General features: G+C 43.7%; 1 protein-coding gene across 1 annotated transcript; it reads left to right on the forward strand.

Moving 5' to 3' along the window:
- Window positions 1-547: 547 nt before the first annotated feature.
- On the forward strand, window positions 548-24,656 carry NUCB1 (nucleobindin 1). The gene is made up of 13 exons (XM_066607871.1): window positions 548-686; window positions 3,951-4,067; window positions 7,989-8,096; window positions 8,521-8,653; window positions 9,208-9,311; window positions 12,312-12,497; window positions 13,303-13,393; window positions 13,753-13,811; window positions 14,654-14,746; window positions 16,821-16,910; window positions 17,367-17,537; window positions 18,407-18,527; window positions 21,154-24,656. Exons 2-13 carry the CDS (start codon window positions 3,960-3,962, stop codon window positions 21,291-21,293), a joined length of 1,404 nt encoding a protein of 467 aa, XP_066463968.1. The 5' UTR covers window positions 548-686; window positions 3,951-3,959; the 3' UTR covers window positions 21,294-24,656.
- Window positions 24,657-26,246: the final 1,590 nt, after the last annotated feature.

A 26,246-nucleotide genomic window follows, 5' to 3' on the forward strand; every position in this document is an offset into this window, starting at 1 on the left:
GTGATAAAAAAACACATCTGCAACTCAGGCTAAATAGCCATTTAAATTGGAACATGTTCGTCCGCTGCGTGCAAATAAACATGCTCTGCGTGCGCAAAAAGTACTGTAAAATGCGCCGATACGTGCACAAAAAAGACATTTTCATAGCGGAGATACGTTGTGCAGAGTCGCACATGAAAATGCATACACCCGTGTGAAATCTTCCGTGCGGATTCTGCCTTTACAACTGTCGAAAAAATCTGCAGCTATTCTACGACTAATTTGCCGCAGATCCACTTGTGTATATAGATAATCATTAACAAACGTCCCTACAGAAAAGAAGGCAATATGATCATATTTGTGTGAGAATTTCTTTCTCATAACATTTTATTTTCACTAAAGAACCAGCAAAAAATGAGGCGAATGGAAATACAACGGTTGTTAAATAGGTTTGTCCTATGAGGCTTTCCGTTGAAAGCAACCGTTCTTATGGTAACGTGAGGGGGCCATGTTTTTGGTGGGCGAGCGGTCCGTTCCTGACGTCGCGTCATACAGTTGCGACGCGGCGCCATGTTTCTGGTGGGTTGGTGATCTGTTACTGGTACGTCACTAGCCGGAAGGGTGTCGTGGAGCCAGTGCAGAGCAACACATCACAGGCGGGACCGCAGTTCACCTGCTAAGACACGGGGCAGGGAAGTCCGGGCCAGGTACGTCTGCTCTGGGGGTCATGGAGCTGTGTGGTGGGGGAGGATGAGGATTACTGGTCTTCTCCGGACTGGGAGGCAGTCAGGGGACATAATGGTGTCATATAACACTTCACCTGTCAAGGTTTGAATGGGGTTGTAAGGGGGAGGGGGGATGAGGGTCACATGTGAGCAGTGACTGAGGAGACATGGAGTCACAGCATTGTCTAAGCATGTGTGATGATATGTAACATGTATGTAATCGGCTGGCACATGAGGGGGGGTCGTGTGATGTCATGGAGTATGACATAATGGACAGCTTTCATAAAGCTTTATTTACAAAGCCTGGAGCGCAGGGTTCATTAAAGGGGAATCCAACCTTAGATATGCTCTGCCCTAACATACTGACATGGTGGGAGTCGGCGCTGAGAGACCCTCCCAGGGGGTGCAATACCAAAGTATGCCAATATGAATAAATTAATATTGGGTGTAACCAGTGGGGGGCGTGTCCCTCCACAGTCTGATGCTGTCAATGTCAGGGACTTGGTCCATTGACAAAGGCAGTGGCTTATTGGGGTCTTCGCGGTGCTGCCTGTAGCCCCTCCTCCATAGCACCGCTTAGCGTGGTGTTTCGATGCTGTACTAATTGCGGTACAGCGCCTCCATTGATTTCGATGGGGCTTTGCAGACCCGTGCTGGAATGGGTTGTAACTAATAGAGCGCTGCCCGCTTTATTTTCGTGTGTCTTAGCGCTTTTTAATAGATCTCATCGCCCATCACAATAATGGGGTGCGCTAAACGTTGTCAACTGCGGTGCAATGTGTTCAAAAACGCTGCTCCAAACCGCGGTAAACTCTGGCAGTTTCGGATGTGTGAGAGCGGCCCTATCCATAGTGCTCACTGCTGCCCCCGTAGTCATATCTGTGTCGCAGGTAGAGGTAATATAGACGGTAGCGATGAATAAATGATGGGACGCGGTGTCCACTGACATCTGGCCAGCGCTGCCCTCGGGTCTGTGGGGGATCTGGGAAGCCGGGTTGGGCAGGTAGATGGGCGAGTAGACGGGCAAGAAGGGACCTTCTTATTGTTATACGAGCGAGTAGTGTAAACAGGTGAGTGCTGCGGAGAGTCACCAGCGCTGTCCTCCCCGCTGTGCGCTCACCTTGTGTGGACAGACACAGGCGGGTGGGGTAGTGCTACAGAAAAGGATTGTGTTTTCTGGAGTTACTTGACTAATGGAAACACCAGTATGAAAATGTGAGGGAAAGTCGAGGACCGACCTCACTTACGGCGGCAGAAGACTGGAAACCCCCAATACGACTCCAGACTGGAGGCTCTGACCCGTCTGTAGCATGAGATGTCCTGCCACATTGTGCTTCCTCCTTGGCTTACATTACTGTATGCGGCTTGGGGAAACTCTTTATTTTTCTATATTTTATTTCCATTCTTTAGTTATTAATATCTCTGCTTGCTGTCAGTGGATGAGAACATTCTTGTCTTACATCCTAAGAGTGAAAGCTGATTGTACTCCGCTAACAAGAGTACATATTGTTACAAGTGATCGGATACAGTAAGGCCACCTGCATATGGCAGGGTTTGAATTCCGGAATCCGTGACTGTCTCCTCCACGGAAGATCCGCAGCATTCCGCACCAATTCCGACCAATAGAGCATTCGCACACGCTTTATTATGCGCGGATGGCTTCTATTGAAGTCAATGGAAGCCGTTTGACCTGCGGTCCTTCTGCATTGTGGAAAGCTCGTGGGTTTCGTGTCATTGCTAGGCGATGGCGCGGGAGAAGCAGGAGTTTAAAAATAAAATCTGAACTGTGGATGCCTGACGGCGAGCCGTGCGGACCATCCGCAGTACAGGAGAAGCAGCAAAAGGGCAGGTACGTGAGGTCACCAGCCGGGCGCAGGGTCGGATTTCAGTGCGGGATCCGGAATCCTATCTGGTCATGTGCAGCCGGCCTGCACATGAGCTGATCCATCTGGGTGGAACTTGCAGCCCCATAGCTGAACTTTGTGCCACCATCCATGACTGCCGTCAGCATTGTTCTTGTCTCCTCGGCTGCTGCGGGGGACGTTACACCACAAAGACAAAAGAGCGCTCGTCTTATGCACGGATAGGCCAGATCTGCCCTAGTGGGAACCGCTGTCACAGAGTGGGGTCCCGATCTGGCATATGGGCGGGGATCATCATCATGTGATAACCTCTTTTAAGATTTATGTACATGCAAAGGGCAACCCTGTAAGGTCACTCTCACACAGGCGTCTGTTAAAAAAAACAAAAAACACTGCGTTTTTCAACGCAGCAAGACCTCGTTGGTGTCTCCTACACGGTACGCAGTTGGTGACTTCTTTTCTGTCCCCCTTTACTGCCCCGGTGTAGTATAAGGCCCGCTTCACACCCTGCAGTCACATCCCAGGGTCAGCTTGTATTCTGCATTTTTGCAAAAAGTTTTGGTAGAAGTTTGGGTTGTTCTGTCCTCCCTTTGAAGTCTCTGCGTGGTTCAGTGACTCGCAGGACAGATGAGGTAAGCAGCATCTGCAGTGTTGGCACAATGAGATCGCTTTCTTATGACTCATACAGTCCAAGTTCAGAACACGCTGAGACCAAAGTGTAACAAGTCCTGCCACGTTCTTGTCCTACAAGTATGGTGTTCTTCTACTCACAGCACGTTACGTATGTGTGACTGATAAAGATGTCCTAATTCTTTCAGCGGGAGTTCAATGTTTGTTAAGTGTGTTTCCTGTCTGATGCAAGTTATGCACCACAGTTCTAGTAAAACTTGAAATCCGTCCAACTGAATAAAACCGTACTATAGTATGGCGGTAGCTGACGTTGACCATGTATGGTAATGTGCATGTCCATGGAGAACACACATGGTCAGTCACACTCCCCACAGCCAGGTCCCCACATATATTCTGCATAGCTGCCCCTAGAAGTGGATTTGTGTCTGATGGTCAGGAGAGGAGCAGAGGTTCATCTGTAACCCAGAGGTATAGCTGAGAAGATTCCATATTCAGGGGAAGTAAGGAGGGACTAGATTGCCAGCTGCCAGAGAGGGAAGGAGACTGATTATGCCCTTTGCCTGCCCCTAGCTATGCAGATTAGGAGCACCACAACCAAGGGGCACATCTTAAAGAAAAAAATGATAAAACAGTATTTTTTTTAATGCTAAAAACAGCAAAGATTACTTTAAAGAAGCATGTCTAGCAAAGTATGGAACAGATTAATGGGATAAACCCATTGATATAGCTTAGATTGTCTGTTCTTGCTTTGCAGCACTCAAGGATGAAGATCCAGTTCCTTCTGCTCTGCTCCTTACTGGGGCTCAGCCTGGCCGTACCGATAGACAGGGCGCCCCCAAAGACAGAAGCTGAAGCTCCACAAGAGCCAGCGGTAAGTGGCTGCAGGAACAGAGATGTGACCGGTCTGCTCCAGACGATCGCTGCGTCATTTACAAGTCTCATCAAATATCATCAAAATGAAATTACTTCTTTATTAATATCTGTAATCAGACAGTCACTCCGCAATTACTAGGACTAAACATCTGCTTTAAGGCCTTTTTACACACAACGATTATTGCTCAAATCCATCTTTTGAGTGCTAATCATTGTGTTTAAATGTGTGTTCACTTTTCGTCCATCGCTGAGTTCAGCTGAGCTTAAAATCCATCGGGAATGATGAGAGGGACCACGCACTGAGTTCTCCACGGGCAGCGCTTATAACATTCTTTCAGCTGCTGTCCCACTGGAGAACAATAGCAATGTATTTAGAGAACAGATCACCCACTGCTCTCTAAATACATTCAAATGAAGCTAGTTAGTTACTAATGAGCTGATTGACCCATTAGTAGCTAATGCAAAAGGATCGCTCAAAACTGTCAGTTTCTGACGAATTTTAAGCGCTCATCTGTGTGTAAATGCACCTTTACTGACTACACGTAAGCTGATTATAGAAGTGAACAATGGCTGATTTATTTGGAGTGTCAGATCCAGGTTTCTCCATGGTCCTGAAAATAAGCATACAATGTATTTTGTTTCTTGTAGTTCTGAATTATTTACTTCCGCCGATGGACACGCAAATCCATCCTCGTGTTTGAACAGGATGAGAGCCAGTTTGATGCAACCCCAGCTTCATACACATAAGATGTGTCAGCTCTGCTGTCTTATTGGCAGACGGGCTCTCACAATATGCTAGACATGTGCTAAGAACCTCAAATGTATGCGCATAGAAAATAGATAGTAGAATTGGGTAAGTATCGCTGCTGGTTTAGGCCTCTTTCAGACGGACAACAGCGATATCACTGCGATATCACAGATTTGTCCCCACGATTTTGTAGCGTCGGTGATGCTTTTTCTTGTGTAAGATCTCACATCGCGCCGCTGCTACCCGCGATAAAATCGCACGATTTTATTACATGAAAGTTAATAGGAGTTTCTAATGTTAAAAATCTATTGCATCGCACGAACATCACAAGTTTGTGCTATGCAATGCGATAAACAAGTAGGCTCCATAGAGAAACACACCGCAGAAAGATGGAGCATGCTTCGATTTTCTTTTTTTTTTTTTTCCCTTTCACAAAATAGTATAGGTGAAAACATCACTAATGCGAAGGAAACTATTGAAAAGCATGGGTTTCACAAACATGTTTTGTAGCGCTGTCGCATCGCCAGAAAATCGCACAATTTTGTAGCCCATGTAAAAGTGGCCTTAGTAAAAGGAACTAGGCTTTGGTTCCCTACTGTCATTTTACTTAAAATTTCCTGCTTCCTCAGATCCCGGTCTTGTATAACCACACCTATATTAGTACCGGGAGAGCGGTCCACAAATATTAGCAGATGGTACGCTATCAGAAGATATAATAAAGATACATCAACACTATACTAAAGCTGTATGAAAAATATGGATACACCCAAAATAGTAATGTATCAAAAACTTCTAATCCTTTTTAAAGGCGATTTAATATATAATGAAGAGACAAGCATATAATAAAGTGCACGTGCGCAGTATTATATGACAATGTTAGTGCATAAGAACAATAACAGACTGAACAACACTTAGCCTATATGAAGAGTAAAAGAGGCCTGGGATGGTATCCGCCATGAGGCATGGTTCTGCTAGAATAGCCCTCTGATATCTCCTTCATGGATCACCGCTTTGGATCCAGCGACATGCCATCTCTTCGCCCAGGTTGTCATCGTTCCGGTTCTTTCTTGCAGAGCGTTTCCCTGGGTTTATTCCAATCTTCTGCAGTATAGCAGTCATGGAAGAAGGGGGAAAAAACTCTAACATGAGTAGAAGCCCACCACCCAGTGATCTCGGTGGTTCATATACCAAGTGGGGGCAGCTGGATAGCAGATGTTCCCAGGAAGTTGGGAATTTCATCCCGACATGTTTCAAGAGCTTTGCCACAGATGGGGTTGCCGAGACGTCGATGTGATGGAGTCCAGAATCAATCGCGAGCTTCCAACCTTCATTTCTAGGTCACAAGACCCCCAGGCTCAAGCAGTGGATGCACTTGTAATTCCGTGGACAGGCTTCAAGCTCCCCTACGTATTTCCCCCATTCCCTCTCATCCCTTAACTTCTCTAAAAGATCAAACTGGAAGGTTTTCCAGTGGTCCTAGTGGCTCCGGACCGGCCTTGACGTGCCTGGTACGCAGATCTGTTGAGCTACTCGTCGACTCTCCGTGGCGCAGTCCTCTTCAAGATGATGTTCTCTTATAGGGACCCGTCTTCCACCGAGTTTAGATACTCTACATCTAACGGTGTGGCAGTTGAAGCTGCTCTTGGAGACCTTTGCAAAACCCCTCATCCAGGCTATGCTGAAAGCTAAGAATCCCTCATTCTCTCATATGGAAAGCTTTTCCTCTAATGCAAACAATGAAGTTTTCATCGCATGTGCTTTTTCCTATCCCGACTACTATCTTTTCTCCAACAAAGTTTTGACATGGGCTCGAGACTCCAGTTCTTTGATATGTCCAGTATTGGCTCTGTCCATTCTTTTCCATTTCCCTTTGGTGCCATACTTTCATATTGGGAATTGCACACACCACCCCTCCAGTACCACCTTGGGACCTTAATCTGCTCCTAGACACTTTGCAGTCATAACACTTTGAGCCTTTGTGTGACATTCCGGCTTGTCTCCGGGCCTGCAAGGTGGCGTTTTTGGTGGTTGTCATCTCTATTCACCGGGCTTCCCAAGTCACAGCCCTGACAGCCAGGCCTCCCTTTACCATACTACAACAAGTCAAGGTGGTCCTCCCTCCTATGCCCTCCTTCCAGCCAAAGGTGGTATCGTCATTCCACATCAATAAGGATATTGTTCTACCCTCCTTCTGTCCTTTTAGACTCTCACCTGAAGGCACTCGCTCTCCAGAGGTTGATTTAGTTAATGCTCTGCGAATTTACTTGTCTCAAGCATCTGCCCTCAGGAACTCGGAGACTCTTTTCATGAGTCATTTCATGTTGGATCAGGTTAACCGTGCTAGAGGTATACCGTACAGAGGGCGAGGAAGCTCCCTTCCGTGTTACTGCGCATTCAACTATGGCTGTGGGTGCCTCTTGGGCGGCGCACAGCAGCACTTCCGCTCTTCAAATTTACAAGACTCCCACATGGGCCTCTTTACACACTTTTGCATTGTTTTACAAGGTTCACACATCTGCATCTCCTGATGCCTTTCTTGGTCAGTGAGTTTTGTAGATGGCTATATAACTGACCACAAGATTTCTTACCTAATTTCCTAACCCCAGGGACTGCTCCAGAACGTCCCACACTCTTAAGCTGCCCCCCCCCCTCCCAAAGACACGGACAAGAAATCGTAAAATCTCTTATTTGTCACGCTCATTGGGGGTCACAGCACCTGCCTACTTTTGGTTCTAATGACTGAGACTGTTCTTGTTGGAGCATTTGTTCCCGGTGTCCCACATGGTGTTCTACTGTTTCATTTTCCAGCCACCTCGGCTTCTACTACCGCTTGCATACAAACTGAGTAGCTTGGTGCCTGCAGGAGGCATATATTTGGTAGGAGGAGCTAACACTCTTGCTTAGTGTCTGCCTCCAAGAAGCAGCTGCTTTACCCATGGTCTTCAACTGTGTCCCCCAATGAACGTGATGAGAGAGGGATTTTACGGTAAATGCTTACTAGACACCGTTTTCAGGCTCGCTTGGCGCCCTCTGTGATCCGTTTAATGTATCAATCCTATTTTAGTGTAGCCTCGCATATTTGGCCTCTTACCATGTTTTTATTTTGGTCCCACTATAGAATACTATTAGCAGTTTTGATGCATTGATCCTCTCATTTAAATTCCCTCCTAGGATACTGGTCTGTACTACGATCGCTACCTGCGAGAGGTAATTGATGTGTTGGAAACGGACAACCATTTCCGTGAGAAGCTTCAGGCTGCCAATGCTGATGACATCAAGGTGAGCTCCCTGTAAGGCGGTGATGAGCGTGTCCTGCCTGTGTACATAGAGCTTATGTGTACCTGATATTTGCTTTTCAGTGTGGATTTTGGCTACATGGAATAGCAAAGTCCATCTATTTCACATAGGAACATAAATCGTTATCTGAAGATAAGGGACCCTGGCCGGGGTTTAGAAACCTATCAGTGTAGTAAAGATAAGAGAGGCCATGGTAATATTGTTTCCTTTGCTGTAGATAAGTAAACTGTTTTCTTATACTGACCATGTCTGATCTTTGTTATCTGTCGCTGCCAATCTGCGCCATATATCCCCAAATGCACATAATCAACCTGGAAGACTTCAAAGATTGAGTTAAATTTTTCTATACATATTTATATATAATTACCCACTGTCTTTTCTTTTTTTTTTTTAACCTTCTCTACAGAGTGGTAAGCTCAGCAAAGAGCTTGATTTTGTGAGCCACCATGTAAGAACGAAGTTAGATGAGCTAAAGAGGCAGGAGGTGTCCAGGCTGCGAATGCTGATCAAGGCAAAAATGGATGCAACCATGGAGGAAAGTGAGTATAGAGCACAGTAAACGGTGATAATAGAGGACTGTGGTGGGTCATACAGTTTTCACTGCTCCGATGCATCTAAAATGAAAAATGAAGCAACTTTTCACATAGGCTTGTTTACATGTGACTGCAGGATCAGACTACACAGTTTGTAGTCTGTTACCATGGAGACACAGAATCAAAACTGTATACACAGAACTACAGGACACTTTAAACCAAGACTATTCAAGCCATTTTTGCATTGTAAATATATTGGGATGTAAAAACAGTTGTGATATAACCGTATATATATAACCTGCAATTCATGGAGTCCTTCTTTAAAGGAACATTAATATATACAGAATACTCATTCATATATACCTATACACCATCCCTCCCATTCTTAAGAAAATCAGTGACATATAGTGATTGTCAAAGGTGGAACGTATCTGACCTATTTGATGTAGCCCGTAGGTAAAGCAGGACACCTAGAAAACCTTTTTATTTTTCTAAATTCTGTCCTTTTTGGATTTTTATGAACCTTTTCTAATAGTTTGTGGATTGTTTTGTTTTTAAAGATATACAGATTGACCACGCTGCTTTGCTGAAACAATTTGAGCATTTGGATCCTCAAAACCAACATACATTTGAGGCCCGGGATTTGGAACTGCTCATTCAGACTGTAAGTGAAATATTTTACTTTTAGACCTGTTTAACCCACTATAGACCGCAATACGCCTTTTTACTGACCTCACTAATGGGCTTTAAATCGGTACATATGTCTTTCTAAGGCAATGGCTTGGATGACTAGTGACAGTCGAGCTCCTGCTCTAACAGCCAGGAGTGGAGAAACTTCACATCCTGACGGTTTAACCCCTTACATACCACAATCAATAGCAACTGCAGCAATGTAAGCAGATTACAGGGGAAGGGCGGGCTCCTCCTGTCATTTGCGATCGCAAGGTACCAATGGGTTCCAATGGCATCCGGAAACCTTACAAAAGCCTCCGGCTCTGCCATGTAACTTAGCCTATTAGACCCTGCCTCCTGCAGAATCTAATAGGCTGCTGTCATAGACCTAATAGAATGTACTACATAAGTAATGCAGTGTACTATTCCAGTGATCAAAGATTCGCATTTTCAAGTCCCCTTCAGGGACTAAAAAATAGCATCATAAAAGTTCAATAAAGCTTAATTTAAAGAAAAAGAAATCCAGTTTTAAAATGTATTTTTCCTCGCAAAAACCTGTTTTAAATGGTATAATAACTAAAAAGAAAAATAGTGCAATACGTAATGGATATTACCGCGTTCATAGACGTCATATAACCATATTGACTTAAAAATAAAAAAAATTATGACTTTTGGAAAGTGTACATGAAAATCCCTCCCCAAAAAAATCACCACATCCTTAAGCCCAAAATAGGCAATGTCCTTAAGGGGTAAATACTCTTGTATAAGAAAGACAGTACAGAGTCCGGCAGAAGTAACGCCCTATTTTACTTCACGAAACCTAGAATACAACTGTTACCAATGTTACTTAGACAATTCTACTATTCTACTTAAAATAGGCGTTACTTCCACCAGACCCTGTAGTATAGAGGTACATTTATTGGCTAATCAGAACTGTATCTTTAAGCTTTCAGAGCGCACAGGCCCCTTCAGCAGGCAGATAGCAAGACCTGGTTAAAGACAATGTACCGTATATACTGGCATATAAGACGACTTTTGAACTCCGAAAAATCTGCTCTGAAGTCGGGGGTCGTCTTATACGCCGGTAATACAAAAAAAAGAAAGTGTCAAAAAAAAAAAAAAAGAAAAATCATTACTCACCTCCCCCGGCGTTCTGCGGCGCTGCTGCAGGATGTCGCTCCCTCCTGGTCCTCGGCAGAGCATTGCTTTCTGGACGCAGGGCTTGAAATTCCCGCCTCCAGAAAGCTAATACTGTGATTAGCTAACACACGCCGTCAGCCAATCACAGCCATTCAATGACATCATTGAATGGCTGTGATTGGCTGAAGGCACGTGTGTTTTCTGGAGGCGGGGATTTCAAGCCCTGCGTCCAGAAAGCAATGCTCTTCCGGGGACCAGGAGGGAGCGACATCCTGCAGCAGCGCCGCAGAACGCCGGGGGAGGTGAGTAATAATTTTTTTTTTTTACTCCGCTGTATTCCCGGCGTATAAGGTGAAAGTTGGGGGGTCGTCTTATACACCCCGTGGCCTTATATGCCGGTTTATACAGTATGGGAAAAGGGGAATTTATGACATGATTTGTGCCACTTTTCTGGCAGATTTGTGCTATAGCATTCGACTTCTCTCGCTATTTTTGAAGTGGGTGGGGCCAAGAGCAAACTAATTTATTAAAATGGCTTTCTGGGCCTCAAAAAGAAAAAAAAAAAAGTTCTACGGCCATGAAATTTAAAATGAAGGAATAAGCCATTCCCTCCTCCTTAAATGGCCCTTGCTCTAGTGCAGGAGCTCTGATCCCTGCCTCTCCAAACCCTTAAGGAGCTGCTAGCTGTCACGTGCCATTCATTGTGCTTGTGATTGCTCAGCCAATCACAGGCTTCAGAGGTCACATGCTTACAGCACTGGGGGCTGTACAATGTATATGCCTCTACCAGTGGCTAGAAGGTTGCTGCGCCTCCTAGTGGTGGCAAATCAGCTGGTGTTTTAACAATTGTGTATGTTGGATACAACGTAACAGTGCTCTGCATTAAACCAGTGGTTGACTGTAGAAAGAATCTGTACACTGTAGCTTATAAAATGGACTGTGTGAGGAGAGGTTTGGAGACCTATAGTGGAAGAATTGGTGTACCCCATTAGAAGAGTATTGACAGTAATACTCGGAGATACAAACTGTTATTTTCCACAATGATGAGAGGAACGGGCCGGACGGATCTACTCCTCTAAAATTCCCTAAATTCATCCACATAGTTCTTCTAGTAGCGAAAAGACTTCTGCTCAAACATTGGATTCTGCAAACACTCCTAGGAATAACCGAACTGGTAGCCCAACTTAAACACCTATTAAGCATGGAACGAGTGGAGACAGAGAGACACAAAGGGAAAGGAGCAAAAACATTTTTCAGAAAATGGCAGATCTTCCTCCAATCACACTACATCGACCAAGAAATTAAAAAGATGGTGACGCCCTTTCAATATACAGCCTTGTGCCTAATAGAGGGTGCTAGAGACTCTCTGGGAAGACTGAAAATCAACAGAGGGCAGGATAACGGGACCGACCGGAATGGAACATGAGACGTAGGATTGGGTCTAGGCGGGGAGCCAGTAGGAGAGGAGGACAGAAATGTTAAAAGTACCCCCTCCTGGTTATTTCCTTTCATGTTTTTTTTTTTTTTTTTTGTCTAATTTGAAGCAAATGGTTTTATACAAACATAATGGGAGGATTGAAAGTGCCGAGTAAACCATAATAAGGAAATAGTACAAGAGATCAATATGTTTACTATAATATTTAACTTTCTAAAGGGACAATGCAAGTTATGACTGTAAGTGAAAAGTGTTTGAAGAATATCATTGTATTTTTCCAAGATGTATTTTATTTTATTAATTTTTTTTTAACTGTAATGAAAAATATTTGCAAAAGTTTAAAATAAAAAAGATGTTTGGAAAAAGCAGAGTATTGAATGCTGTGAAACGTAAATAATGTGGTGTCGTTTTGCATAGGCGACCAAGGATCTGGAGAATTACGATGCTGCTCATCATGAAGAGTTTAAACGTTATGAGATGATGAAGGAACACGAGAGACGCGAATATTTAAAGTCTCTAGATGAGGATAAACGGAGAATGGAGGAAGCACACTATGAAGAGATGAAGAAAAAGCACAGGGAACACCCTAAAGTTAACGTACCAGTAAGTGCGCTTCCTCATTGCGCCACCTAGACATGTGACTGCAGTTCATGTAAGATGTTAGAAGAGTTTACATTAATGGGGTTGTCCAAATTTGGGCTTTGCCAGGTATTGCAGCTCACCCCTATTTGAATGGGAATGAACTGTAATAACAGCTCATGGATAAAGGCCCATTTTCATGGTACGAGTGTTGGGCAAACGATGCCTGACACTCGTCCCCGCACATACTCGCTCACGTGCTGCTGCATGGGAGCTAGTGTCACTGGCTCACAGCAGGAAGGCTGCTGGAGATTTCTCTCCTCTCGCTCCCCCGCCCCTCTCCATTATCTTTACATAGCGGCCTTTAAGTACTGAACGGCTGCTACTTACATTCAGCGATCAGCGTCCATCGTTTATGCAGCATAAACGATGGACATTGAGCAGATCTCTCAGTGTAAATAGCAGCTGTTCAGTACTGATTGGACACTATTTTATGTCAATGGAGGGGGGCGGTGGAGCGGGAGGAGAGAAATCTCATGCAGCCTCCCCGCTGTGAGCCAGTGACACTAGTTCCCATGCAGCAGCACGTGAGCGAGTATGTGCGGGGACGAGTGTCAGGCATCGTTTGCCCAACACTCGTCCCGTCTAAATGGGCTTGTAGACTGGTGCTGTTGTAAAGCTGGGCAACCCTTTAATTCACATTGTTAACTTCTGTCTTTATCTTTTACACTGTGACATGACAGCCGTCATCCCCACTAGATATCCTCAGTTCTCTGAAACTACTTCTGTAGCAGTCATCAATTATAATCCAGTCTCTCCTTATCTCTAGGGAAGTAAAGATCAACTGAAAGAAGTCTGGGAGGAGACTGATGGCCTTGACCCCAACGAATTTAACCCAAAAACATTCTTCAAATTGCACGGTAAATCTTGTCTTGTCACAATTATTTCTTTTAATAAGGTGAGATCACTTTTCAGCAGCCAACTCATTATGATCACTGGCAGGAATACAATGAAAGCTGTCATCTTTGTATAGATCACACTGTATGGGATGGCCACAGCTCCCCTCCTTGCACAATGACTTTTGCATAGATCACAGAGCATACCCACAACACTCTCCCATAGAAATAGTACAGCAAAGTCTGGTAAAGAGTTTTTACAACCCAAAACAATCAACTTTAGTACTTTTCTGTTACCAGTCGTACCATTATGGATTCTATATACCTGGCAAATTTGTCACTGGGATCAGGGATTCCATATTTTTATTATCTGTGTCTTTCAGATACCAATGATGATGGACTTCTGGATGAGCAAGAGCTGGAAGCACTATTTACAAAAGAGGTAAACTGACTTGCATATTCATGCTTAAATTAAAGGCATTGTACCAAGTTAACAAGTTATCCCCTATCCACCAGGATAAGGGGATAACTTGCTGATTGTGGGAGTCTCGCTGCAGAGACACCTCCCTATTGCAAGAATGAGAGTCCTGTGTCCGCCTCTGCCTGTCACTGCTAGGGTCACTTTCCCACCCACTGTGACCTCACCAACGCCAGGCGAGCATGCACAGTCGGTGTTCCATTTATTTCAATGGGACTAGCAGAATTACCTGAGCTCTTGGTGTAATCACTGCAGTCCCATTGAATTGAGCATCGGCGTGCTTGCGTGACCTCAAGGCGTACAGTAACTCTGCAGTGAGGAGACGGGGGACATGGGTAGGACCCCCTTTCTCAGGATTGGTCGAGGTCTCAGCATTGAGACACTCGCCGATCAGCAAGCTATTCCCTATCCTGTGGATAGTGGATAACTAATAATCTTGCTACAGCCCCTTTAATCAATAAATACAGTAGAAAACTGTATAGAGCTTTATCCACATTCACAGGCACATGAATGACCTGCAATACCAGGCACAGTATATAGACAAGTGTGGCACTATTTCTGAGAAATAAGACAGCTCCCCCCCCCCCCCCCCCCATCCTTTTCTTTGTTTCTTTACATTTCATACAATTGCTTTACAACAAAATTATAGTAGACTAGAACCCGTACATTTGTATGCCAGTACTGACTTAGACCATGGTTCTTGAAAGCATCCTCACAGGTCCCTGCTGTGTAATTCACTTTGATAATATAATTTATCTATGACTTTATGAGGGACGTGAATAATACATTGTGTTTTCTGTTTTTAGCTAGAGAAAGTTTATAACCCGAATAATGAAGAAGATGACATGGTGGAGATGGAAGAAGAGAGGCTGCGTATGAGAGAACATGTCATGAAAAATGTAAGGAGGTTATAAATCTGCCAGTGAAGGGGTGGGGAAGGTACAAGGCAATGCTCTGAGCTACACAGCCTGGACTTCAGACTGATACATTGTAGCAAATTATCAGAGATTTGTGGAGCTGCTGCGAATGTATTCAGCTCACAGACCACTGCCTACACTGTAACAAAACCTCAGCTGAGAGCAGAACTAAAGGCCCATTTAGACAACGATTATCACTTAAAATTCGCTCAAAAACCGTCTTTTGAGCGATAATCGTTGCGTCTAAACGCGTGGCCATCGTGCACTGTTTGTGCTCTGTTCGTTCATCACTCGTTTCTAGGCAGCTAAAAAAGAGCGATGAGCCTTATCGTCGCCGCCCGCTGATATCTCAGCGGGCGGTGCTGATGGCGTTCTTTCAGCTGGTATCCCGCTGGCAGTTCTCAGCGGGACACCAGCTGAAAGCCCCGAGAACAGTGCAGCTGTTTGCATATTCAAAACAGTTGCATTGTTCTCCGAGCTATGGTGGCTGTATCCTGCTCCGCCTGCATTAACTCCTAAGTAGCTAATTAGCTACTTAGAGTTATGCAAAGATGATCAATCAAAACTCACTCAAATGTTTGAGTGAATTTTGAGTGATCATCGCTCTGTGTAAATGGGCCTTAAGAATGTATGTCCTTCGTGGAAGTGAATTTGAGCATTCATGTTTGCATCCAAACGCTAAAGTACTGTATGGACCTAAGACTTCTTATAGCTGAGTGTTTGCACAGAGTATACCATCCTGTTATAGACATGTCATGAGCACACATTCACTGGCCTGACTGTGCTTCTACTGATCTAAGGTCATAGCATCATAGAGCTCTTGGGTTCAAGTCAGTAGACCCGTGGTCGGGCTGGGACGCTTGTCTGAAAGTGGCTTTTGTCATATGAAGGACTGATATGTAATGGAGCACAGTGTGTTTAACCCAGTGATTCCCAAACGGGGCTCCATGGTGTACCATGAGATGCTCATAGGGGTGCCGTAGAGAGAGAGATTTTTTTTTTTTTTTTTTTTGTGCAGGGGTGCCACAAGGCAATTTTTGATTAGGTGTGCTGCCAGCCGAAGGAGGTTGGGTAACATTGGTGTAACCCATTGGATGTGGGATTTTTAAATAAAAATGTATTTACAGTGAAAACCTTCTTCCCTGCTACTTCATATGCTTTTAGAAGGGGTTGTTTTGTTTTGGATGCTTTATTTTTGTTAGGGTGCATTTGTACTGATATTGCAGTGTACGTCGGAGGCCGAGACTTAGAGGACAATGAGGTATGTTTACTTATGGACCAATTATACATAATGATTATCGCTCAAAATTCGTTCAAGGAAAAAGAATTTGGGTGATTTGTTAAATTAAATGCAAAAAAAATCACTCGCTATTCGTTCACTTGTCGTTATCTCTGATTTTCAGTCAGCATAAAAACGTTCTCTGGATCGATGGCTTCTCATTACATGTAAACTCTCCCCACTCAGCGCTTCACATATAAGGGGAAGCGCTGAGCGAGAAGCCCGCGATCCAGCGATAAGTCTTTCCATCTAAACATTCTGCACGAGCGCTAACGACCTTAGCCGTGACGTCAGTGCTCGGCGTTTTGGACGCCGATCTCCGTAAAGGTGGCACTGCCTTTGACTACAGTTGGAGCAGCTTTTGGTCTATCTGTGCACCGAAGCTGAAATCTATGTCTCCTACAATTTATGCCGGCTTCTGGAGTAAATGATAGTAAATCTGACAGGTCGTGTGTGGCTACACACATTTTTGTTTAGCCCTGCCCACTTTAAAAAAAGGCCAAAATTTGCAGGTGACATTTATGATGTGTGCCATAATTTACAATTTTTGTACACTGGAAATCTTGCATAAAAGACTTAATATGCCCCAATGTTTTGGCCTTCCTCTGGTGATCGTGGGGCCTATGGATACATTTGACAGAGATCCTGAAAGCTTTCCTGGTGCACAAGACAATTGGACTACAAGTGTCCCGTGATTAGCCATAACTTTCTCCATCAATTACATTTTAGTAGATCTGTTTGTGGAAATATTTCTAAACTGCAGTTCTCACTTTTTAGGTGGACACAAATCACGATCGCTTGGTGACGCTGGAGGAGTTTTTGAAATCTACAGAGAGGAAGGAGTTTAATGAGGCTGGTGGATGGGAGGTGAGGAATCTAAATCCGCATTCTTCTGTAGTTTTTAACATTGCTCTATTCGTGGGATTTACTATCAACAATGTATCCTTTTGTAGAAGTCAAACCAGAAGGGACCTGTACTGCTTACATGAATTGAGCCGAGTTGCACTACCAGATTCGGCACGCAAAAGAGTATTTATGTCTGGTCTCTATTTTTTTTTTAATAAAAGTTTATCCTTTTTGTGGATAACATTATGCACAACACTAGAAAGTAGGATATGCAGTGTTATTTAGGGAAAGCTGTTAATGAATGAGTCGGATCATGACAAGTATTGGGGTCGCTACTCCGTACATTAACTGCATAAGGTCCCGTAATGACAATAGTGTGGTGTTGGGTTTTTTTTCGGCAAGATTTAAAGTACCCTTACAAGGCCCAATTGATTAGATGTATAGCAAAGAATTGCCTTTTTTTTTCTTTTTTTGCAGACTGTGGATGAATCGCAGATTTACACAGAAGAAGAGTTGCGCAGATTTGAGCAGGAATTGGCCGCTCAGGAAGTCTCCTTAAATAATCGCGCAGAGGAGCTACGGAAAGAGCATGAAGCCCTTCAGCAGCGACAGATAGAGTTGGATGCTCAGAAGAAGGAATATCAGCAGGTAGGTATTGAGGTGGGCATGTTTTTAATGATCATCATCCCAAGAGTTTTGTGAAGACATATAGGAGATGCCTACCAACGTGACAGACATAGGTTCATCTGTACGTACTGGAAGCCCCCGTTCTTCTAATGGGGATTCTTGGTACTACTAAATGCAGTTTAGCTCTTCCTCCTCTGTCAACCAGCTGCATTGATAGATCTGTGGTGGCAAATTTTACCTGTATAAACTCAGAAATGAAGCTAGTGCCACATTGGCCCTCTCGGCACATCTGATTTGCCAAGGGTACATAGAAAAGCTCATTTGTATACAGCATAGATTTAACAGATGTAGTGGCTGTGACTGCACCTTGGACATTATCTTGATGGGAAACCTCAGAGATACTCTTGCAAGACTCTGGTGACAGATGCCCTTTAAATTCTGGGCATTCCACTAGATGCAAAATGAAACCCTACAACTGCAGGGAAACTAAATGGGTATAACTGCTCAACAGGGGAGAGTACTAACTTATGACTTGCAATGCCAAGGCACTATCAACTTTGGATGCTAGTAATTAGATTCAAAGAGGCAATGGGCTGAAATCGTCTTATTTGACCTGTGTTAGTGCCCCTAATGTGCACCTTTAGTGCCTTTGTTCTTGTATACAGTAGGGCTTTATCATTTTCTAATCCCTATGTAATAGGAGAGTTTGGAATCCCTTTTTGAGCTATGGAAATATAATTATTAAATTCTGTAGATTTATGTATGTCAATAGTAGAATATTGCATTTTTCTGAAGAGAGGTGATGAGATGCGGTTCAAAGGGTATTGTTGATAATGTGCAATTAAAAGTTCTCTATATGTACAAAATAAATTTATGCTCTTTCTATCAAGGCTGTAATTCAAATGGAACAAAAGAAATCCCAGCCTGCTGAAGCACCTGCACCTCCTGCTGTTGGCCAGAATGGGGAGCTTAAGTTCCAAGCTCAAGTACCGGAAGGAGCAGCCGAACCAGGTAGGAACCTCTTTCTATACCAACATGGAAATACTGATAAACCACAGTGAGCAATTTGCCTATTTCCTGCCCTGTAACATACTTTTGAGTCACGGCAGCCATGCAGTTAATGCAAGAGGCCATCCCATCCCATCCCTTGTGGGGATCGGCTGTATAATAATGCTGACGTACAATTCTAATGGCTAGGAACATGGCTGACTTCCATACTGACTGTTTAGCCCCTTAGATGTCATGGTTGGTAGCGACCATGACACTTAAGTGGTTTTACGACTCCTTCTGTAAGACCATCATTGACCCTGTGATTAACAGGTGTGATGAGTTGTACTTGCTCCCGGGGACATAACAGTAGCCGATCTGCGCCGTACATCTATTGGGCAATGTGTAAGGCAGGACCTAATAGGCTATCTGTCAGTGTAACACTGACAGATATAATACATTGCAATACAGAAGTATTGTAGAAATAATCGGAATATTGCATGTTGAGGGAATAAAAATATATTTGAATAAAGTGTTTAGAGAGAAAAAATTCTAACCTAAGCGTCCCTCTGGGCCTGTACAAGCAAAGATGGCCACACCAGCTGCACAATGTGTATAGTATGCATCATTGGTCTAAGACATTACACCTGAGCAGTGTAATATTCACATGAGCAGTGCTGGCCAGTCAGATCAGCATGTAGTGTCTTAGATTACCAATGCATACTAATACACAGTATGCATCAGGTAGTTAGAGAAGTGGGGGAGCCATCTTGGTCAAGTCCAGGAAAGTCGCTTTAAAAAAAAAACTTGATTTAATTTCTCTGCAAAATCTTTGTATTGGGGGTTGAGGGACTATACGTAACTGGTATCATCGCATGTGTACTGACTAGCGTTATGCGAACATGCTCTGCCAAGCTTGATGCTCGTTCGAGTATTAGCGTACTCGATGGTGCTCGTTACTTGAACGAGCATCAAGCCGCGTTCGACCCCCGCCCCAGTTTTTGGCTCCTCCCAGCTGTGACGTGCCTGTTTTGGCCTCTCCCTGCCGCGACGCAGCGTGCGTCATTGGCAAATTTTTTGTCTAGAGAGACTGAGACCCGGTGTCCCACATACAAAAATGTTGAGTCTCCCATGCGCAGACTCTAGCATTTGTGTGCTCGCTCATCTCTAGTACTGACCTCTACAACAAAATTACCACATTTATCCCACAAATGAAAAAAAATGTCCTAATGAATCTATAGTAGAATTGCTATTTTTCAGTTCAACCCCCCCCTTCCTCTCCAAACAAAGGAATAAAAGTTAATAAGTCGTATGTACGCCAAAATGGTACCAATGAAAACTACAACTCGTCCCTCAAAAAAGAAGCCCCTGTGCAGCTTGACTGTCCGAAAAATTGCGTTACAAATCTTGGACTGTAGCAACACAAATTTAGAAAAGATTAAATGTTTTTTAATCTATTTGGAAAAAGATGTCTGGACCATAGTACAAAGCGAGCACTCTCACCTTGTGTGTCACCCTTGTTTCACAATAGATTGTAAGCTCCTGTGATCAGGGCCCTCATATTTATTCGTTTACTATATATGTAATAGGATTTTGTCTGTTCACTTTGATTTGTAAAGTCCTGCGGAATATGTCGGCACGTTAGAAATAATTATTCTGCTAAAGTAACTTGGTGTCACCATAATTGTAACAACTTGCAGAATACAATGGTCATGTCCTACTGCTCAGTCAGTGCCATAAAAACAATGGCGCAATGGCTATGTTTATTTTCCATTCCCCAACCCCTCAAAGAAAAAAATAAATAAATAAGGTTATGCAATACATTGCATGTACCACAAGCATTATGTCACTAAAAATGACCACACATCCCACATAAAACAAATCCTCACACGGCTACGTTGATAATTAACAAAAAAATGTATGGTTTTTGGAACGCGGAGATGAATGGACAAAAAATAATACTGTTCTTAACGCCCAAATTGGTTTGCCATACATGTGTCATAATGAGGAATGGGTTTATGGAGCTGGCTGAGGAGCAGAGCCCGAACCATGTGCAGCAGGGGCCGGCTATGTTATACTAATGGACAAGAGCATGGATTTGGGTGTGCAGGAGTAGACCTGATCATACCTGCTTTGAATGTATGAAGTCCTCCCCAGCCATAGACACTCATTTCAGCAGCTCTCAAATCTGGCTAATAGAGAGGGATTCAGGGAAGACCTCCTCGTATGACTTCTATGTCCTGTAATACTAATTATGGACAAAGCTTGTTTAATTTGTAAATAACCCATTTAAATTTTGGGTTGAATTCTTAAAGTTTAAAAGGATAAAAATAGGAAATATAAACCTGCTTATTTTTCCTTCAGATGTGTCCATTACTTTATGATGGTGGAGGTTTGACCTTTGGGCCCCTCTTGGGTCCACAGTGCTTGCTGGCCCCTTTATTCTTAATATCGATGGAGTCCCAGAGGTCAGACCTTCACCAATGACAAAGTGATGATATATCCTAGTGATATTGTGTTCTAAGATATTAAACTGGTATTCACACTAGATACTCCAAGCTGTACAGCATTAACATAGTGATTGTCCTACCTGCCTGATATGTATTGGATAGATAGTCAGCAACTACCATAATGTAATCTGTTTCAACAGTAAAACACGAGGAAGCCCACCAGGCATTGGATGCCCACCCAGGACCACCAGGAGAACATCCAGCACCTCCAGGAGAAGCCGCCCAACAAGAAAAGAAAGATTCAGCACCTTCCCAGGAACATCAGGTTCATCAAGTTTAACAGCAGAAAGTTAGAGACCCAAGGGAGGAGAATGCGGCAGGGAAACAAAGATTGGTCACCTCCATCTTGGTGTCTCCACTCTATATCCCTCTGTTCTCCTGAATTTCAAAGTCAAGGGATGTGCAATTGAGCGCTGGGTAAATCTCTCACATTGGGAATCGGGCTTCTTGTTTTCAAAAAACAAACTTAAAAAGAAACACAAAAAATAATAAAATAAGACTGGAAAGTTTAGTAGGTCTTACCCTGGAGAAGCACCTTTTCTGTTTTCATCATGGCAGAGAATGCCATCCATATATGTATATATATTGGATTGCTGTTGTAGTCACATTGTGTCTCTGCAAGTGAGGAATATATAATGCATACAGCATCTCCTCTAGTGAAGATGTAGTAATCCTTATCTAGACGTGTAAGTGCGCTACTTCATTTTTTAATCTGTGTCCTGAAGTTCCAGCACCAACAGAAGTTGTGGGGTGTTGTAGGGTTAGAACCGTCATCTGTTGGAGTTGTACAATAGTTATCCTCGATCTCCCCCACAATACTTGGTGTAAAAACCAATGAACCCATGAGGCACTTCTTAGATTTTACAGTACGGCACCGAATATGAAAAGTACCATAAATAATGACTGGGTATGGCTATAGTGGTCTACCTATCAGCTTTTTGCCTTTTCGTTTATGACATTCTTCTGGGTCTACCATAATGAGGAAAGAGTGCGGCCGCCTGCACACGGGCAGATTTGCGTTCCGGAATCCGGAGTGGGCGCCTGCCTCCGGATTCTGCAGCAAATACAGCCCATAGCTTGCTATGGCAAATCGCAATTTCATCTCCACGAGCAGAAATCGATTGCGGAGAAGAAATCACAGCATGTTGCGATTCTGTGTGGACTCCGCACGGACGGCTTCCATTGAAGTCAATGGAAGCCATCTGATCCGCGGCCCTTCTGCAATGACCTTGCGGAAAGGTTGCAGATTCCGCATCATCACTAGATGATGATGCGGGAAAAGCAATGGTTTTAAAAAAAAAAAACTGTACTGCTCATGTCCGACGGCTCGCTGAACAGACCATCCGCAGTACAGCAAAAAGACTTCCACGCAGCTGCCAGCCAGGCACAGCGTTGGATTCCGCATGCGGAATCCATCCTGCCTGTGTGCAGGTGGCCTAAAAGAGGAGCTGGCTGTCACTTCAGTATGTATCGGCGCCCAGTTCTTAGTCAGTGGAGTATGTACTATAGTCACAAGGTAAGCAGTGCTGCTCTCTGTAGTACATTGGTACAGCTATATCAATTCTCTAGTCGTTGCAGTATATAACTCACTCTGTTCCTTGAGGAAGAGGCTAGTTCAGCTTAAAACATGTTGCTAAAAAGAAACCTTCAACACCATGTTCAAGTTGCTACCATTCTATGTGCTTAGGGCCCTTTTACACGGGCTGATAAATTAATCAGATTCCTGCATCCACTGATAATCTGAAAAATTGACGTTCAGTGTAACTGCATGCCGCGACTGAACGACTAACGAGAATTCATTTGCTTCCTGCTCGTCATTCAGTTTATGCATGCATATAACTGCATGACTGATCAGCCCATGTAAACAGCAGTTGTTCATTTATGAACGACTGCCTGTTTAATATGAATGGAGATGGGTGGGCTGGAGCAATTTCCTAGCCTGCTCCGCCTCCATTAATGAGCGATGATGGTTCCTATGTAAAAAAAGCACAGGAACGATTATCGCTGGAACAAGCTGTGAGGCTTCTGAATCTAACAGGTCGTCCCGTGTAAAGGAGCTCTTACTCCAATGATTTAGCCAGAGCCAGTATACCCATTTTTGGTTTTATTTTTTAGGCATGTCTGGCAGAAATCTCTCTTGACAGTACAGATCTGTGCAAATTCTACACAGAAATGGCAGTAAAGGGTCTGGCAGCACACATCCTCTAAATACATACTGTATCACAACTTTAAAATCTACTTATAGTTTCAGATGACTTTTCAAAATAAGCGGTCATCGGTGTACATGATAAATAGAAGTATTTCTGGCCACTGATTGACTTGTATCCTGAATTTTTTACTAGTTTTCTCCCTCTGCAGGCTCTAGATCTACTTCTCGGTGTTCCCTGAGCTGGTGGGTGGAGACTAGCTGCTATGTCCTATATCCTGCACACATAAGAGAGAATGATATCTGGTATATTACGCTGTAGCACACCCTCATAAGTAGCAGCAGCATGTAGGACATTATACAGCAGTACTGAGCAATGTAGATGTGACTTCAGTAGTAAACACCATTAGCAGCACCAGTCGCCTTTATGTGCATTTCTCTCTCTCCTGCAGCAGCTTCCATAGGTTTCTATGGGCAGCATGTCATGTGAGATGTTAGCTGGCATTTTATACCAAGACTGATGTCAGTGTGAATGTACAGTTTAGGAGGAAAGAAGCCTGCTAAGTGGAGAAAGAAGTATTCTTCTCTAGGATATGTCGCAGAGCTTCTTCTATTCACTTGTACTGTTGATTTATGTGAAGTTAGATGAAGGTGCATTGTCTGTTATTGCAACCACAACGCTGCTTTCTGAAGTGCGCAATTTTTTTAAATTTTTTTTTGTTAAAGTGACCCTTTGCTTTCAGAACAAAATTCTGTCTTGGAGCATTGGGGTAAATTGCCTGCAGCTATTCTTCTGATTGGCTGGTTTTGGCCCCGGTTTTCAACCCTCCAAGATGGCTGCAGCAGTTTTATAACTACCTAATGCATGCTGTACACAGCTCTAATTGTCCAGCACTGATTACTTAAGTAGTTGTGCCCAACCAAACAGCGGGCATAGGGCATTGGTAGTTTAACACTACCAATGCACTGTGTGACGATTGCAGCTGCCATCTTGCGATGGCTAAAAACAGGAGGCAGAACCGAAGGGACAGCAAAGAACGACGACTGCAGGTGATATACCCCGGCCCCTGGAATGTTTGTCTCGTTTTAACATATGGAACAGATCTAAGCTCTGCTCTACATCTGACTTGCTGTACCACATATGACAGGGCTTTCCTCTAGCAACAATCTTTTTTTACTTACTCCACATTGATAAATCTGACCCATTAAATGCCAGAGAGGCCAACTAATTGAGATAATTGGATAGTTCAGGCACTGGGCCATAGCAGCCGATGGACATGCAGTTTATGAAAACATATTAAGCTTTTACGGTATCTCAAATAATTTTAAAGAATTTTTTTTTCTCCTTCAATTCAATAAAAATGATGTTGGAAATGTCTGCACTTGTTATTAAATGCACATGAAGTCTGAGCAAGGACAGAGCGGTTATGGTTAGTCTGGTAGATGGTCTCCACTGTCTATTTTGGGCATAGATAAAACGGATATTTGACCACTCAACTAATAGTCATGTTGTTTTTAGGGGAATACTTAGGGCAAACTGCTGCTGTGCTACACCTAGTGCAGTGGCTGGGGGGCGGAGTACGGCACTGGGGCTCAAACACCAAAAACAGGTGGATAAATAAATATAAAGAGTTATGACTCTCGGAAGATGGCGACAAAACTTTTTTCCTGAAATGTGCTCTTATTAAAAAGTAGTAAAACAAAAAATCTCTACATATTTGGTATCGGCATAAATGTACCAACCACAGACGGAAGGTGACGCACATCATAAAATACAGAAACCATGGCAAATGATGACTTGTACTAAAATGATTTTTTTAATAAAAACACAATGTCCACAGGAGGGTTATGCTATGAAATTCCCAGCATTTACAGTAGCATCACCGTGGATGGTGACATCTGTGGCAGACCCACAGTAACTATGCTATGAATTGCACATTCCACTTGGTGCAGTTTTTGCCACTGTGGATCTCCAACAGATGCACTGCCGAAAATCCATAGTACACCCATCCCATATGAACGTGATCCTAAAGCTCCGTATAGACTCAACAATTATCGTTCAAACGAACTGAACGATAATCCTTCAGTTTAAACACGGGCAAACGACTGAACGGTGAGCGAGAATCGGGAGCTGATTGCTCGTTGTTCAGTTTCAGCGGGCATAAAAACAAGCTGTCATTTATGGATAAGTGTTTCACGTAGGAATGGGAAACACTGAACGATAAGCACCCAAGGACTGCGCAATTCTCAATGAGAATCATGCAGTCCAAACCGGCTGCCAGAGTGAGCAAACGAGAATCGGGAGATCCTAGGTCAATGTAAAGGCACAGTGATACTAGTGTAAAGTCCAGTTTTGTTGTGTTAGGTAGGGCTGTTTGCCATCTGATGACTAAAGCACACCTCATAATTGGTGGAGCAGAACTTCTTTGTGTTCAAGGCTTGTGCACATATAACTTGCACTGCTAGTAGGGAAGATCTTGGACTCTGTACCCTCTTACCCAACTTAGCTTGTGTGCTTTACTCAAAATGTGGTGCTATGTCCTTTTATAGATGTAATATAACTGGGAGTATTTTCTTTTCCCCTCCTAATACAGAATTTAATGTGGGGGGGGGGGGGGGGGGGGATGGTGCTGTGACCCCTTTTGTCTTTAACAGGACAGCAGCAGTGATTCATTGAAGTGAATGGGGCCATGCTGCAGGTCCCTATACAGCAGCATGGCTGGGGACATCACTGTGCATGGAAGACTTGGGCCATATCCACACGGCTGAAACAGACAGACCTTGCATGGAAAAAGAAATCACTCAATTCAATGGCTTCATTTACATGAGCTATATTTTTTAATTTTTTTTTTCTTCCACTTGGGCCAATGGTCCGAGTTTGAAAAGTCGCTCATGTCCTATTGTGCAAGTCTCGCACGAGAATAGGTCAAGTAGTGTGGGGTGTCCCGCCCAGCACATGGACGGCGTGCCCGTGTGCTGTGAGTTGCGCCTGAGAATCTTGGGCACAACTCGCACTTGGCCATGTGAATTCAGCCTTAGAACAGGATGCAGTGTTGCAGCCCCTTAATTCTCAGGATTGAGGGAGGC

This window comes from Eleutherodactylus coqui, chromosome 6 (genome assembly GCF_035609145.1).
Source record: "Eleutherodactylus coqui strain aEleCoq1 chromosome 6, aEleCoq1.hap1, whole genome shotgun sequence".
NCBI classification, from domain to species: domain Eukaryota; kingdom Metazoa; phylum Chordata; class Amphibia; order Anura; family Eleutherodactylidae; genus Eleutherodactylus; species Eleutherodactylus coqui.

Coding starts and splice junctions, on each gene's coding strand:
- NUCB1 (XM_066607871.1), top strand. CDS start 3,960: ATGAAGATCCAGTTCCTTCTGCTCTGCTCCTTACTGGGGCTCAGCCTG. Junction 12,498..13,302: donor ACCCTAAAGTTAACGTACCA/GTAAGTGCGCTT, acceptor CCTTATCTCTAG/GGAAGTAAAGATCAACTGAA. Junction 17,538..18,406: donor AGAAGAAGGAATATCAGCAG/GTAGGTATTGAG, acceptor CTTTCTATCAAG/GCTGTAATTCAAATGGAACA.